Source organism: Orcinus orca, chromosome 8 (genome assembly GCF_937001465.1).
Source record: "Orcinus orca chromosome 8, mOrcOrc1.1, whole genome shotgun sequence".
NCBI lineage: Eukaryota > Metazoa > Chordata > Mammalia > Artiodactyla > Delphinidae > Orcinus > Orcinus orca.
The window spans coordinates 10765723-10781775 of record NC_064566.1 but is presented as its reverse complement, the minus strand read 5'-3'; the positions used below and the strand labels follow the sequence as shown (position 1 = coordinate 10781775).

Sequence of the window (16053 nt, the reverse complement as noted above, 5' to 3'; positions counted from 1 at the left end):
ACTTGTTTTTATTTCTCTTATCCCTCTCTCCAGAAATTGATAATTATCATTGTGGTAGTGGTTGTGTTGCTGGGCATTTTAGCGTTGGTTATTGGACTTTCCGTTGGGCTGAAGTAAGGGCGGCCCGGGAGGCTGCTGCCCTGAAATGTAAGTAAATGGAAGGTACTCGGGGACTCTGGATTGGCTCCCTCTTGAGAAATGAGCCTGGGATTTAAAATTCTGCTTCTTCGCCCTGTGGTTGTCCTCGGACACACCGAGCGCTCTAAGACTTCAGTACCTGTGCGTTCTTTCATCTATGTAACTTGCTATTCTCGGGTCCTGGCTGCATGCAGGGGTTGGGTCTCCGTTCGTTCCTAGTCTGTGGCTCTGTCCCCGCCCTTGTCCGCCCCTCATTTTCACTCCCTTCCCCAGAAAGCCTGCTCCTCCTCAGTTGGGTGCAGTCTATGTCTGCGATCTGGGGTTTGTCTTGTGAGTTAGTACTGGCTTTCAGGTATCTTGGGCTTTGCCTTCCGTATCCTTTTCAGTGTAAATGAAGCTTTGAATCGGGATTTGGGTCTGCAGGGTTTTGTTTGTGGTTGACTGGTTGGATCTCGAATGATAAGAGTAGCTACCATTTTTGAGGGCTGGGTTGTATCAGACAATGTACTAAATAAACACCTTACACATGCATCACCGAGTCCTCACGTCGCCCATATGAGACAGGTGCTATTATCATCCCTATTTTACAGATGAAGATGCTCAGGCTTAGAGAAGTTAGGTAACAGGGGCAAGTTTGAACACACAGCTAATAGTGGACCTAGCTTCTCTTTGTAAAACAAGGTGGCCATTTATCATCATCTGCAAAGTCTAGAAAACCTTAGAGGATAGCAACTTTAAAAACAAATATTTATTTGGCTGTGTCAGGTCTTAGTTGTGGCATGTGGGATCTTCGTTGTGCCATGGGGGAACTTCCATTGTGGCGTGTGGGCTCAGTAGTTGCGGTGCGTGGGCTCTAGAGTGTGTGGGCTTAGTTGCTCTGTGGCATGTGGGATCTTAGTTCCCTGACCAGGGATTGAACCTGCATTGGAAGGCGGATTCTTTTTTTTTTTTTTTTTGCTGTACGTGGGCCTCTCACTGTTGTGGCCTCTCCCGTTGCGGAGCACAGGCTCCAGACGCGCAGGCTCAGCGGCCATGGCCCACGGGCCCAGCCGCTCTGCGGCATGTGGGATCTCCCCGGACTGGGGCATGAACCCGTGTCCCCTGCATCGGCAGGTGGACTCTCAACCACTGCGCCTTCCAGGCTTCATTCTTAACCACTGGATCACCAGGGAAGTCCCAATAGCAACTTTAAAATTCAGGATATTAATTTCTTTAAAATCTGGTAAAAAGAATAGAACTGACCACTGAATCAAGGTTTCATGTGTACAGCAGTAGCATGACAAGAATCATCTAGTTATTGGCACTGTGAAGACTTCTGTGACCTCTTAAGTATTATTTTTCTGAATATGTTTATGCTCCCCAGTTGTGCTCTAGGATAACATCATCACCCCATCTTCATTGGGGAAGCTTTGTGAAGCTCAGTGAAATTAGGAACTTGTCCAAAGCCCACACAGCTTGCAAGGCAGAGCAGGTGTGACGCCTGAACTTTTCTGCATCTTTTTTCACTGTGCCTTTCTGCCTCCTAAGGTTAGTGGGGGATAGGGGGACTAAGGAGAAGATGATTCTAGTGCCAGCAAGCTTCTGAAACTTGTATTCGAAAGGTGTTGATGGGAGCCCCACAGACAGAACAGGTGTTCTGCACCAGCGGTGGTGCCTCTCTTCCCATAAGTCCTTCCACGGTGACGCGACAGGCCCTGGGAAGGGCTGTAAAAGGCCCAGGGATTTTCCTATTTTTTTGCCTCATGTAACAGGGCTTTTTGTTTCTTGTACGGGGGGTATTTAATTCCAGGCCCTGTCGTGGGTTTGTGCTGAGTTTTCCATTGTTCTCTCTCTGCAGCTGTTTCTGATCTCTCCTCTCCACCTTCTAGGTGTGTGGCTTGTGGCCGAGTCTTACTGTTCTCCGCCGCCACCCTGGGCGCTGACCAGCTCCTCCTCCCCCTGCCTCTTGTAGAGCCCATTTCACCCCAGCCTGATGTGGCCGCCCTTGTCTTCAGATGGGAACGGAGTGTGAATGGCCTTCCTGAGAGAGAGTGGGACCTGTTCCCTTGTTTTCTTGTAACCACCCTTGGACCTGACCCAGCAAACAGTCTAGCCCAGGAGAAATCTAAACTACTGATGCAGCCCTCAGAATCTTCTCCTGCCCCACCAACTCTGAAGCACCTTCTCCTGGACTGTAGGAACTGCCCCAGCTTCTCCTTCTCCCCTCTGATGTGTCAAATTATGCCCCGCACCTTGGAGAACCTACCTGAGACCTCCCCAAGGTGCTGTATTTTCTACCTCATGGAGTGTTCTTCTCCCCAAAATCGCAGTGTATTTTTGGGGGGGCGGGGGGGATATCTTTAACAAAGCAAGGGGATTCTTCCAAGTTGGGCAACAGTAAGGCTTGGACCTGCGTCTTCTACCTGGCAGGATCCCAGTCCTCGTGGCTCGTCCTCCCTGTCCTGAAAGTAGGAGGGACTGGCAGAGGTCGTTCTGGTCTTGGAAGCTGACTTCTTGTTTGAAATTCAGCCTCAAATTAAGCTCTTAGTGTGTTCCGCTCGATGGCCAACTCGATCTCTGTCTATGTTGTACTCCCGCATGTTGACTCAAGGAGGCGCTGCCACGAGGCAGTCGTCTGAGGTTACCATCTGTAAAGGCTGGGGTATATGCAGTAACTGTTTCCGTGTCTCAGTCTTGGGAACTGGCTGTTTACTGTTAGAGTGATGCTTTGCGAAGCCATTGCCTTGAGGCCCCGAATAACCAGGCCCTAAAATGAGGCCAGGGATGAGGTGCTTGAGTCTCAGGCTCTGGGAATGTGTCAGGCTGGGGCGAGTATGAGCATTCAGTCATTTCACGTGTTCCAAGTGTATTTTTATAATCGTGTGTGTGAGATGTATGTACATATATGTATGTGTCTCTCAGGAAGTAGGAAACTGGAAATGAGGTTATTATAACCTCAAAAAAATAACTTGAGCTAGGCTAAAAATTAGGTAAGAGACATTTGCTTACCTGCAAATGAATCATAGTAGAAATGTGATCTTCCCACATCATCGGGAAACCTGCTGTTTTCTGCACAAGCGCTCAGAGAATCACAGATGGTTGGGGCGAGGACTAACTTGATCCCCATTAGGTTTTTAGCAGACAGAAGGTGGGACGAGCTCGACACCTCTCCCCACTTGCTGCCTGGGCTAGGCTTGTCCTGAGAACGTCCCACAGCAATCTGGTACCGTTCATGTGACCTTTGGGACGTCCTGTCTCCAGGGCGGAGTCAGCTCGGGGAGGCCGGGGTCTACTCAGCAGCTGTTCCTGCTCCCAGATTAATGAGCTTCATAGATGCTTTGTCGCCCCCACTTGTCATGGAGCAAAGAAAAGCCAGGAAATGTTTAAGTGTAGTGACCGTGCTGAGCCAGTGTGAGCCCCTTAGATCCCCTGCTGGTCTCTGCCAGCCTCCCGGATTGATATTTAACCTTTGACTTTAATGCCTTCTAGGACAGGGCGAGCACCCTAACCCAGGCATGGTCCATTGGCTTCCTCTGCAAAGGAATGATTACTCCTAATCATTGCCCGGCACTTGGACAGAGCCAAGGGGACGCCCTCTTGCCTATGGCTGTGATGTCCAACAGGCCTGGCTCCGGCAACGAGGGCAGACAAGCTTCAATCACAGACAGATCTTTGCTCTCCTGAGATTGAGGCCTGGGGCTTATAGTTCGGAACACAAGTGAAGGGATTTTTGTTCTTTCTTTGTACTTTTTTTTAAAATGTAAACTTGATTATTTTATTGCTAATTTAAGAATAAATGACTTTATTTGATTGTGACGCAGTTCTGGCTCGACGTCCCTGTAAAACACTTGGTGGCTGCCACCATGTGGTGGCTTTTGTTTAGGTTTCGGAAAGGGGTTAACATTTTTTCTAACCATGTGCTACATCAGATGGATCAAAAGTTCTAATTTTTGAAAATGGTTGAACTCTCACAGAGTGCAGTGTAACTGTATTTCAGTCTTAGATTTCAAGGGAATCCCCCCCCCCGCAGAAGACTTCAGCTGACTCACTGAGAGTATCTGGCTCTGGGGGGAAGTGGCGTAAATCTGATACGATGGCAGCTGGAAGGTAGAACAACATAGGAAACATCCTCTGAGCTCGCTGTTGATCTGATTTTTGCATCTCTCACCGAGAAGTAACATTTCTCTTAGTACCCTGGGTTCTAGAAGCCAGATCCATCTCCCTTTGCCTTCACATCTGCTCCCATGCCCAGACCCACCCTCGTCTCCCGTCCTCTGGAACCCTCTCTGCAGTGACACTGTTTCTCACGTGCTTTTCTTTCCTTGTCTGGATGAGCAGAAGAAGATCATGATCATGATCTGCTGTGTCATCCTTGCGATCATCTTAGCTTCTACTATTGGGGGCATATTTGCCTGAAAAAACACAAAACAAAACAGGTGAGCCATCTGTGGGGAGGGTCAGGCCTGTTTTCGCTGGAGACGCTTGTGTCCTGAGGGCTTTGGTTGTCACCAGGTGCCTTAATCTGTGTGGGACTGGGGGCTGGGATGAAGGTTGGAGAAAACCAAGAAAAATGCGTGAAGAGGGAGTTGGTAGGGAATAGGTAGATGGGGAGACAGAAGGTGGCAGTCTGTCCCGTACGCAGGTCTGGTAGCAGAGTGTTTTGTTCAGAATGCTTTGCATAAGGGTGTTGATTTCCTGTAGTGAAATCTGGGCATTGGCATGTGGGAACGGCAGAGGAGAAAGAATTCATTATTGCATTAGAAGCACCCTGAACTCTTTGGAAGAGGGCCACACAGGGAGCCCAAAGTAAATATCAATAAAATTTTCCCCTTATGAGGTTAGGACAGGTTTTGGCAGCCTTGTGAGTAGTCCCTTACCCCTGTAGACAGGCTTGGTGATCCTAGCCCCACACGTTTTGCCATATAATCTATGGTTTTTTTCCCTCCGTTTTTGTTATCCCCTTCAGTCCTCACAGATGGATCCTCACCTGGCATTTTCAATTCTTCTTCCACCTCTGTGGTGCCACCGCTTCTCCGCTGCAGATTCCTCCAAAGCTCTTCTTTCCATTGTGAAACCTCTTAGGACCCAGGACCTCAACCACCTAGCAGTTAGAAGTTACGCAAAAGGAGGTTTACAAAAATATGGACTTGGGTGGCAGGCAGGGGTGAAGGAACAGGGAGTACAGCACTGCGTAGCAGGTTAGGAGGATGGTTAAAGGAGGAGACTGCAGGGTAGAGGAGAAAGCATAGGTACCTGTTTAGGAAATAAACTTGGAGCCAGAGCCCACGCTGACGTTATGGCTGAAGCACACCCGCTCATCAGGACCTGATTTTAACTGCCGGGAGTCAGTCAGGACCAGGGCACTTGTTACTTCTGCTCTTCCAGTTCTAGGTCTCACCTTTGACCAACGCTCTGTCTCCTTCCTTCTTCAGGGTCCAACATTCTCCGAGGTGATTGTCTAACGATAGGCCCCAGACTATCTCCCTCGCTGCTGTGTCCCCAGTGCTTAGCACAGTGCCTGCCGCTTACAGCTGCTCAAGAATCTGTTGACTTTATCTGAAATTAAGCTCTGATTTCTGCTATGGCCGAGTCCTTGGACTTGTCTCTTAAACGCTTTAAGGCATCAGTGGGAAATGGTCTGTGTCACAGGCCGTTTAGAAATGCCTGGGAATGGTGATCCACCCACGCAGAAGCAGAGCAGGCCCCTTTCACAACATACGCTTTAAAGTCCTTTTTTTACGGGAGGTGGTGATAAGAGTTCCGTCAACGGCCTCTTACTTTGCACAGATGGCTGGCCCCAGGATTGTGGTTCAGTAATTACACGTGGACCCCAAAAGAAACACGTTATGCTGTGATTGAACACCCAACAGTCACGAATACCATGCTCTGTGAACCCTAACAAAGAAGAGGTGACAAAGTTAGGTCAGAAAAACGAGGCTGTCACTCACACCCCTTCTGATTCACGTTGCCAGCTGAAACTGGCTTTGTTGGCCAGCAACTTGTGTACAAGAAACTGTTCCAAACACTGTCCCCAATTCAAGGTTCAGGGGTGTTCTAATGCAACTTAGTGATTAGTTATAGTACAAGAGGTTCACTAAAAATATATTAAAAAATCACGGTATACAATTCTCAAGGACCACACAACTGCTTAATTTGTACTTTTGAAAGTAAATTATTTTCTTTGCCGGAGGTCTTACTTTTTAAGAAAGTGGGATTTAAAAAATTGACATTTTAGTCAGTGTGCTGTTTTCTGCCCACTTTCAAAGCAAATGGTTTAATATTTTTCCTATCAATCTGTATTTCCTTTGGTTTGAATACAGGATAGAAACCATTGCTGGCTAGCTCTGAAAAAATAGATGAATTTTGTTAAAGGCAAACAGGGAGCTGGAACCATGGGGTTTGAATCACCCAGGGCCCTTGTTCATTCAACAGTAAGATGTGAGTGCTGTGTGGCACCTGCACTGTGCTAGGACCTGTAGGGACACAGATATAGAGCCAAATACCCCCCATCCCCAGAGGGTTTCAGGCCTAGGAAAGACCACACAATTCAGGTTTTGTTTCTATCAGTTCCTTTTGGTAAAAGGCAAGGGTATGTCTGTTGCCGTATTGTCCAACATCCCCCCTTCTAAGATTGAGAGAAGATGGGTAGCTGGGCGTAAATAAATACGTTGAATCAATTAACCTATGTACTATTGTTTTCTTTGCTTTTCCAAAAACACTAAAAGTCTGTAACTAGTAAAATGTCATAGAAACTAGCTCCTTAAGTGTGTACATATAAAAGGCAGTACAGACATTAAGTCTGACTTGAATCAGAGGTGGGAGATGCAAACGTTTGCTTCAGCCTTGAAGACATTTATCTTATAGCCGGGGAGAATCAGAGCTCCTAACAGTCAGTCAGGCCTGGTTCTTAATCATTTAAGGGAATTAGTGACCAGTGAGAAGTTACATCATCTTGAGGTGATGCTCAAACTTTATTTAATATAAATACAGTGCACTTAAAAAACCTGACAGATGTCGTACAGCTTTTCAGAAAGCATCTACTCATATGCTGCTCCTTGGTTATGACATCAGAGCTACCCAAAGACTTGAAGGACTGGCTGAGGGGAATAAACAGCCTGTGTCTGTTTCCTGCTTACAATCCTCACTACACACGCTCAGGCATGTAGAACTTGCCCCAGTATCGCCCCTTATGGGTCAGGTCGTAGGGGCTCAGCACTTTCCGTATCCCCAGCATGTTGGCAGTGACAATGCGCTCAAAGGTCCAGGGGTTTTGGTTGTTCCGTTCTCGTTCTTCTCGATCTTTCCACATCTTCTCTAGAGTCTCACAGCTCACGGCCTTCGCGGGGAAGGGCAACTTGTGGGCAACCTGGTTGAGGAAACCCCGTACCTCTTGGAATTCACAACGCCCGCCCATCTCTACTATGAGGCGGCCAGCCTTCACAGGGGTCACGTAGTGGTCGATGGCACCTTTGCCGCCCCCCATGCGCTGTCCCATACTCTTGCGGGTGATGGGCTTGAAAGGGGCTGGTACTCGCCATAAGGCAAACATGTTCTTGGGGTCCATAGACCGGTTGATTGTCAGGCGCATCATTTCAAAATGCCCCCAGTGGAGGTAACCGCCACCCAGTGCCTAAAAGTAAATGGAAGAATTAGAAACATACGGGGATTTAGGTATCCTTCATGGGATCTATTATGTCTCTTCTTTTATGGTAACTGTGGCTTCAATGATACACATGAAAGTAAAAATATAAGTTCTAGTAAGTACCATGGAGGAAAAGCCTAGGGTACAGTAATAAATGGGAACAAGGGTGGACCCGCTTCAACGGATAGCCAGGGAAGACCTCTTTGAGGAGGTGACCTTTATAGCTGAGGCCAGAATGGAACGAACCAGCCAAGGGGAAACAGATGAGTGTTCCAGGCAGAGGAACGGCACATGCGAAGGCTTTGGCACAGCAGGTGGCTTGGTGAGTCTGGGCAGAAGCCAGTGTGGCCGGAGTAGAGAGAGGAATGGGGAACAGACTGCGTTCTGAGAGGCTGGCAGGGGCTGATCGTGCAGGCTGTGGGAATCGGACGTTAAAACATCACTCTGGCTGCCTGATGGGAACTAAATCCTTGTCCATAGCCATGTGTGTAGGTACTGACGTCAAGTCTTCACGGAAGCTACTTGATGAGTAAGGAAACATCTGTCCCATGTACTAAAACATGGATAGTTTTATTTTGACCAGAGGCTTGAGAAAATCTCATGGTCTAACTATGGGGTAAGTTAGGTACCCTCTTCCTTCTGCTTTTACATGATTTTCACTCTACGTAAAACAAAAAACATTTATGACTAATGCTTACTGGGTCCTGCTCATCAGTTTAAAGAGCAACTAGTGGCAGTTCTAGTAAAACCTGTGGAGGAAGAGACGAGAATGAACTCAAGGAGTCTATTTTAATCCCTGGCTTCCGTCCTATAGCCGCTTGACGCTGGACTCACCAAGATCGCAAAACTGCCTTCAGTGAACTCAGTGGCTTCAGTGGAAGGTCCCCTTATGTCACTCAGGTTTTTAGGCTCTCTTCTCACTTTTGGCACAAGTGGTACCCTTTCAACAAATCTAAGCTTGGGCTTTTCAGGAATGGAAACATCTAAAAGGAGCACAGACAACCAAGAGTAAGTCAAACCACACATCTCAAAGGATTCATTTTCTTCCTAGAAAGATTTATAACAATCAGGTCAAAGTCTTAAAGTTACCACTCAACAACAATTCCAGAAGTGTGTGAGGTTTATCTTGTGGATGCTTTTCGCTGACACTGGAATCTTCTGATTACGACAGTGGTTGATGCAAATGTTTTTGAACCTTTTAAGAGCAGAGTTTTAACCTTCAAACCAAAATGCTTTTTTAAAATGCCTACTCTGTACCTAACACTGAAAAAGGGACTGTTAGAGAAGGTACAAAGATATGAGAGTGTCACAAAATAACACTAGGTAACATTTGTGTGTGTGTGTGAATGTTTACTAAGTGCTGGAATTGAGCTGAGTGCTTTACATGCATTATCTCATTTAATCTTTAAAACAACTTGATAGCCTTGGTATCTTTTAGGGCTTCCTTTTTAATATTTTTAAACCTTTAAAAGTTTAACACACATGTATCAAAGGGCCCCATAAAAAAATGTGAATTACCACAAAGTGAACACACAGACACACCCACATAACATCCACATCAGGAAACAGAACATTAGGCAGGTGGTATTTTTAATCCATTTTATAGAAGAGGAACTTCAGGCCTAGAGACATTTTATAATTTGGTTCGGGTCATCCAGTCAAAACAGAAAAGCTAGACACTATGTCACTTAAGAAAAAATACCACACTGCCTCTCTGATAAGAGGCAGTGGAAAGGATACTATATTGTACATCAAAATACTTAAGTTCTCCTGCTCTGCCCATTCTTGCTGGGAAACTTACAACCCAGTACTCCTTTGATCAGTGCTCTTTCCTTTATACATACAGGGGCTTTTCATGCTGAGGCCTGTACTACAATGTGGTTGCTGGGTGAGGGGCCAGACATGCTACGTCTTTATCATGTCTGACGTTTTGACAATATGGAAAAAAAAAATTAACTTGTAAGTCATCTAAAGTGTTTCTACAGTAAAACAAGCATGGCTCTGTGATGGAGTCCAATATAAAACAGGAGACTCTAAGGGCTACAGAAACTGCCCCCTGCCATTTCTATATGTAGCTACACAGAAACTTAGTAATGCTTTCTCTTGCCTCCACGGCCATATGTACTCCAGTGCATGTAGTAGTTTCTCAATTATGTGTAGAAGATAAGGCCCTCAGAGGTCAAGGCCGCTTTCATTTTTTTTGAGATTTCCAATATATTAAAAAAAAAAAAAGGTAAGTTAGATATACCAAATTGTGGCTTACCTTAATTGTTTATATTAACAAATTAATGCTTCTCACATAATATTGTTACTGACTGCACAAGTGTAACCTCATTTGGAGAAAACATCAAAAGTCTCAATTGAGGCCAGTTAGGTTTAGCTGAGTGGGCAGCTGTGGGCCACGCACCAGTGGTAGGCCATATGGGAGATATCCCATGACAGGTTGGCTCCCTAAAAGCAGGAGTCTTTTTGAGTCTCTTGTTCTTCGATTTCTCTCTAGCGTTTAGAACACTGCCTGGCATACAGTATGTCTTCAATACATAATTACTGAATGGGTGAATGGGGATAGGGGGCACAAGAACACGCCTACTCTTTACCTATCCTCTGCTGGGTTCCATCACAGAAAAGGCTTACAAACAGGAAAACGGATAAGCTCTCACCTTCAAAAGTGGGCACCGGGAGCAGCGTCTTTAGGCCAGCGCTGGCGGGCGGCGCTGCCCAAGAATCTACAAAGACAGATCAAGTTAAACGACGAAGGCCAGGGCTTGGTACACTCTGGGCCAAATATGCTCCTGACAGAGGTGTCCTGTGGGTTTGGGACGTGGGTTCGACTAAAGGGGCTCACAGGCACTGCCCCCCGCCCCCAAAGGACAAGCCGGGGACTCTGGGCGCCGATCCCCAGGTTGCACAAACGCTGTTGACCCTTTTGCACGAATCTTATGGCGGGAGGGGCGGCAGCAAAGGGCAGCCCCTTCCCCGCGCTTCCGCAACCGTGCGCAGAGTCTTGGGACCGTGCGAGATACCCGATGCGGGGGAGGGGTGTGGAGAGAGGCAAGGCCTGGAGGGATCAGGGGATTTCTGACCTAACAAACGCGCCCGCAGGACGGGCGCGCGGGCGCGAGCCAGCAGCCGCCACATGGTCACGCGCGTGCGGTCGCGTCGGGCTCCCCACGGCGACCGCAGCGAACACTTCGACGCGGGCACGGAACGCGGCACTCTCCAGACACGCCGGAACCGGCTCCGGCTCCCACCTGGTCGGGCCGGAAGTTGCGTTCGCGCCGGTCCCCCCTGCAGTGAGGGCGGGTGGAAGCGGAAGAAACCGGAGCCTCGGAACGTGGGTTCCGGTCTGGTGTGTGCGGGTCCCGCCCCGCGTTCTTTCTGGGGTCTCTCCGGAGATGAGGGCGGCAGGGCAGGGGGTTCTCTCCCCGCCGTACCATGCTGAGAAAGCCTGGGTTCGTATGGCAAGTTGGTTCCTTACAATTCACTACGTTACGCCGCGTCTCTAGCCCCCTTCTCTCCCGCAAGACGTTAGAAAAAAGCGAAGGACTCATCACTGTCTTAACATTTACTGGGCTCTTGTACGGTGTCGGGCGGTGAGTACCTCATCCTTGCGTCTAGTCCTCCCAACGAATCCGTGCGATAAGTAAGTCATTGCACCCACTTTGCAGATTCCATCTCGAAGGTCAAAGGATTTAACTTTCCTAGGGTCACACAGCAGGAAAACAGTACAATCAGTATTTGAGCACAGTCGGTGTGACTCCACAGACCCCAGTGAACGGACAATATGACTCGATATCAAGTTAAAATGAAAAAAGGTATAATTCTTCTGGGAGAATGTTGGGCAACTCATTTTTATGGGCATGATGCTTTTTAATATTTAGAAAGAGAGAGTGTCTCTTTCCAAGCTTCTAGGATACCGATGGGATTACCAATTGAGGCAGATGTCTGTTGTATTTAAATCATGCTAAATCTGTGCGTGGTCTTTCTCCAAGGATTAATATCGTAAATGGCAACAAATAAAACCTGTAATCTCGCAAAGCTACTGGAAGAACTCTCCCTGTCCACAGTTTTATGTACTTCTTGATTATTTGCACACTGACTCTGTATCAAAAGAGTTAGTGAATTTTATTACAGCCAATCATTTCTGTCCCAAGAGCAGTTTTAAAAGGTTCAACTGCCCCCGCTCCCTCAGCCCGTGTCAGATTCTGGGCAGCCCTTCTGTGCTCCCCTCTCCCTTCCACCGAAAGTGGGAGATTCAGATGTACTCAGGTATTTAAAAATCTCAAGCTGAATATTGTATAAGATTGTTTGGATGGAGAATAAAGCTGCCGTACAATCACTCTTTGATTGGTCTCTAAGTCTTCTGGTGCCCTAAAATTTCTACCTCATTGCTTATTTTAAAAGAACTAAAAATTAACTCAAAATTCTACATTTAAGGAGTACCGTAATGTCTATTTTTCTTTGTAAGAGTTGTGTTAAGTACAATGGAGGATACAAATATGAAAAATCGGTGACCCTTTATGAATTTATATTTATGTAGGGATGATATGATGAGAATACAATTAGCTAACGTTGAGATATGAGAAGTTTAAATAAAGGGCTGTGAAAAATCGAAGGATGGACCTGAGGTCTTCCCTGATCACAGAAAATCATTTTTCCCTTCGATTTTTCTTCTCTTCTGATAGTTCTATGGCTGTTATTTGTAGGAGACTGAGGTTCAGGGATTACACGATTTGCTACACAGTATGATGCAAAGTAGGATTAAGAACCTTGATGAACTTACTTTTATTGGAATGCATTTGCTAACATCTCCCAAAAGTTGGTCTTTGAACTTTCCTGAGGCCTCTGTTAAAAATGTAAATATCTGGTCCCCACTTACTAAGAAACTCTAAAGGTGGGGTTCAGGAAGTCCTATTGTGAACTAGCCCCACGAGTGATTCTAATGCCCAATCATGTTTGGGAATCAGTGCTCTATGAGCACTTTGAAAATTTAAAAAGTAGAGTATAGGTACAAGGCATTGTCTCTGGACTATACAAGCCAGTACTCACTGGGATGTATATTTTTCCCACCTGTATAAAAATTAACACCTCAGTTTTTAATCATCTTATTTAAACATCCAGAGATAACAGAAACTTGTAGCCCAGTCCCAGGTCCGGTTGTTGACTTAAATGGCACACACAGACACACACACACATACACATACACACCTTACTGCCATGAGAAAAATGAATGTGTCTACACATATTCCAGAGCTTTCCAGCTAAATTAGAGTCAGTCCCAACTTGGGGAGTTAATAGAGTTTTACAGGAGAGCTATTTCCAGCATTTCTCAGGGAGTAAGTCAACAGGCACGAAGAATGGATCTAGTCCTAATTGTTTGGCCAAGAAGAGGGACAATGCCGACTACTGTTCATGCTTTTGTCTTGGCGTTTACGGACTAGATCCATGGTATTCCTATGAATTTTTTCACCATAATAAATGATTCCCTATTGTGGCTTAGTCAAGTTATTTACAAGTCTGTTATTATAGACCATGCTGTAATAAACATCCTTATACAGACCATTTGGGTACTGTTTTGGTATTTCTTTTGAGCAAATTCCAAAGAAAAATCACTGGATCAAAGGGATGTTCATTTAAAATCATTTTACCTCATCAAATTGCGTGAAACGGGCCTTCACCAACAATGTATCAGCGTGACTTTGTATACACCCCTTCTGAGGAAGGATATGAACGTTCTTTTAGAGCTTTGCCAATATGAAAGGTGAAAAACCACATCCAGTGTTATGTTTATAACAGGGTTTTAAAGCAGAATTGCTTCTGACTTAGTTTTGCCTGAGGGCCCAAGGTATGTGGTAATCCCCGTATTCCAAAGTGAGGAGCTGGGCCTCCTAGGCTGGACTTACCAAGGAGCTGGTTAGAAGTGGCTTTGCTCTTCTTAGCTACCCACTCTCCTTCAGCCTGTAAAAAGCACTGGAAAAATCAAGAAAGGAAGTGGAAACTGGCAATGAGAATAAAGATTTCTTTGGACAGAGCTGACATACTGTGAGTTTCACTTCCCCTCTCCAATGGTTAGGGATGAGGTGACCCATCCAGCCTAGTGAGAGACACTTCAGGACCACGCAGAGAGCTTGGTATGAGGCCTCTGCAGTTTGAAGGGGGTTGGTGTTGACACGGGCTCGGGAAAGTCTACGTTTGGAGGCTGATCAAAGCAGCCTGTGACATCAGAGTAGAGAGAAGTAGCCACACTACTATTGATGGCAGGTCAAAGGTGTGAATATCCTGTTGACCAGATGCGGACCCCAGTGCAGTGTGTGGGTTTACGGTTTTCTTATATCCTGTCCAACGGGACCCCATGGAGAGACAAGGAGAAAGAAGGTGGAAGAGGTGTAATGATGGATGTCCAGGGCCTGTGAGAAGAATTATATGCAAACAGCCAACCGTTTAGCAGAGATGAATTTGCCTGCGTCAAGGGAACTGAGATGTCCTCAGCAGTTAGGGTTAGTGTGTGTGTGTGTGTGTGTGTGTGTGTGTGTGTGTGTGTGTGTGTGTGTGTGTGTGTGTGTGTGTGTGTGTGTGTGTGTGTGTGTGTGTGTGTGTGTGTGTGTGTGTGTGTGTGTGTGTGTGTGTGTGTGTGTGTGTGTGTGTGTGTGTGTGTGTCCTCTGAAGACTCCATAAAGCACCATAAGAGGAAGAGTATACTTGAAACTATACCCGGACCCGAGTCAGTACTGTTGGGTGCTGTAACGAAGTACCCCAGACTGGGTGGCTTAAACAATAGAATTTTATTGCCTCACAGTTCTGGAGGCTTGAAGTGTGAAATCAAGGTGTCAGCAGGGTTGGTTTCTTCTGAGGGATGTGGGGAAGGATCTCTGCTTGGCTGTTAGATGGCCGTCTTCTCCCTGTGTCTCTTCATACCGTTTTCCCTCTATGTTTGTCTGTCATGTGTCCAAATTCCCCCTTTTTATAAGAACGCTAGTCTTATTGGATTAGGGCCCACCTTAATTATCTCACTATAACTTGATTGCCTCAGTAAAGATCCTTTCTCCAAATAAGGCCACATTTTGAGGTGCTGGGGGTTAGGACTTCAACTTATGTTTTTTTCAGGGGAGAGGAGGATACAAGTCAACTCATAACAGGTACCATGACGGTAAGCCATCCCAAAGGGGTCAGAGGTGAGGGGTCAGCGGCAGAAAAGGTCTTAAGTGATTGGTAAATGCGCAGAAGTGAGGAGATAAGAGCCCTCTTCCCTTGCCTCCATTTTTGTTTTCACCACTTTCTATCTGGCGTTGGGCTGAGCTGGGAGCGGGGAGCAGCTTTACCTCCAAATGCAATTCAGAGTTTACACAGTTTTGGACATTTTAGTTACTGAAATCAATACGTTCTCTGTGGCTAGAAGTGACAACACAACTTTTTTTTTTAATATCAGAGAGTAATGAGAAACTGCAAAAAAACCCCAGCCTTACAGAGTTGGTTTGGATAAATAGTAGAAGGGTAAACTAAAGTTGATTTCTGATAGCCTTCTCTGAGTTCTACTTAGTGATCTAACTTACATCTGGTTATACTTAGTTTGCTTTTTTGTTTTTATTTTTTTGGCCAAACAACATGTGGGATCTTAACTCCCAGACCAGGGAGCAAACCCACAGTCCCTGCATTGGAAGCACGGAGTCTTAACCACTGGACCACCAGGGAAGTTCCTTAGTTTGCAATAACTAGCAATAAAAATTTTTAAAAATAACTAGCAGTGCTGAACTTTTTCTCATCTCTTTGGTTTCATATGTTTTTGTCTGTTTGTTTTACTGTATGTGTGATTTGCTTGCTTGTGTACTTTTCAATCATACTGTTCATTTTTTTTTCGATTCAGAACTGCCTGTTATGTATAAGTACATTAACTCCTCTTCAGTTGTATATGTTTTGATTTTTTTTTTCATTTTTCAGTATGTCCTTTAATTTTCTTTTTGAGGCATGACCATTATGATTTTTTTTTTTTTTTTTTTTTTTGGCCGTGCCGCGCAGCTCGCGGGATCTTAGTTCCCTGACCAGGGATTGAACTTGGGCCCTTGGCAGTGAAAGCGAGGAGTCTGACCACTGGACCGCCAGGGAATTCCCCATTATGTTTTTTTTTAAGCAGTAAAATCTGACAGTAATTTTCTTAAGAGTTTTTGACTCTGAGCATATGCTTATAAGGGCCAGAGGCAGGGATCTAACATAATTCTTTTCCAAGTTGAAAATCCTCATTTAATATGTGACTTTATAATGTACTAAATTCCCACATAATTTTTTTGATTCCGTTTGAC

At 45.8% G+C, this 16053-nt stretch overlaps 2 protein-coding genes across 20 annotated transcripts in view; one reads left to right on the top strand and one right to left on the bottom strand.

Annotated features, from left to right (window-relative positions):
- Positions 1 to 16053, top strand: part of STX3 (syntaxin 3) — a 148358-nt gene that overhangs the window by 38437 nt on the left and 93868 nt on the right. For 3 of the 19 annotated variants that reach the window (XM_049713769.1, XM_033413558.2, XM_012537299.3), the window contains 2 exons: positions 4456 to 4553; positions 5084 to 6798. The exons of 1 other annotated variant lie outside the window; for it this stretch is intronic. In XM_049713769.1, the coding sequence (XP_049569726.1) occupies positions 4456 to 4533 (78 nt within the window). In that variant the 3' untranslated portion in view covers positions 4534 to 4553; positions 5084 to 6798. Of the gene's footprint in view, positions 1 to 33; positions 148 to 1975; positions 3938 to 4455; positions 6799 to 16053 lie in introns of those variants that run through there. 15 more of the 19 variants (XM_004264164.4, XM_033413522.2, XM_033413553.2 and 12 more) reach the window with 10 other exon arrangements.
- On the bottom strand, positions 7065 to 11032 carry MRPL16 (mitochondrial ribosomal protein L16). The gene is made up of 4 exons (XM_004264165.4): positions 10843 to 11032; positions 10420 to 10485; positions 8594 to 8742; positions 7065 to 7747 (listed from the first exon to the last, which is right to left on the bottom strand). The coding sequence occupies exons 1-4, from the start codon at positions 10895 to 10897 to the stop codon at positions 7262 to 7264; spliced, it is 756 nt and encodes a 251-aa protein (XP_004264213.2). The 5' UTR covers positions 10898 to 11032; the 3' UTR covers positions 7065 to 7261.

Excerpts from the sequence above, each read along its gene's own strand:
- MRPL16 (XM_004264165.4), bottom strand. The coding sequence starts at position 10,897 with ATGTGGCGGCTGCTGGCTCGCGCCCGCGCGCCCGTCCTGCGGGCGCGT. Across the intron at positions 10,486-10,842 it reads CCTGCGGGCGCGTTTGTTAG|ATTCTTGGGCAGCGCCGCCC; the intron begins GTCAGAAATCCC and ends CTGTCTTTGTAG. Across the intron at positions 7,748-8,593 it reads AAGGCAGTTTTGCGATCTTG|GCACTGGGTGGCGGTTACCT; the intron begins GTGAGTCCAGCG and ends ATTTACTTTTAG.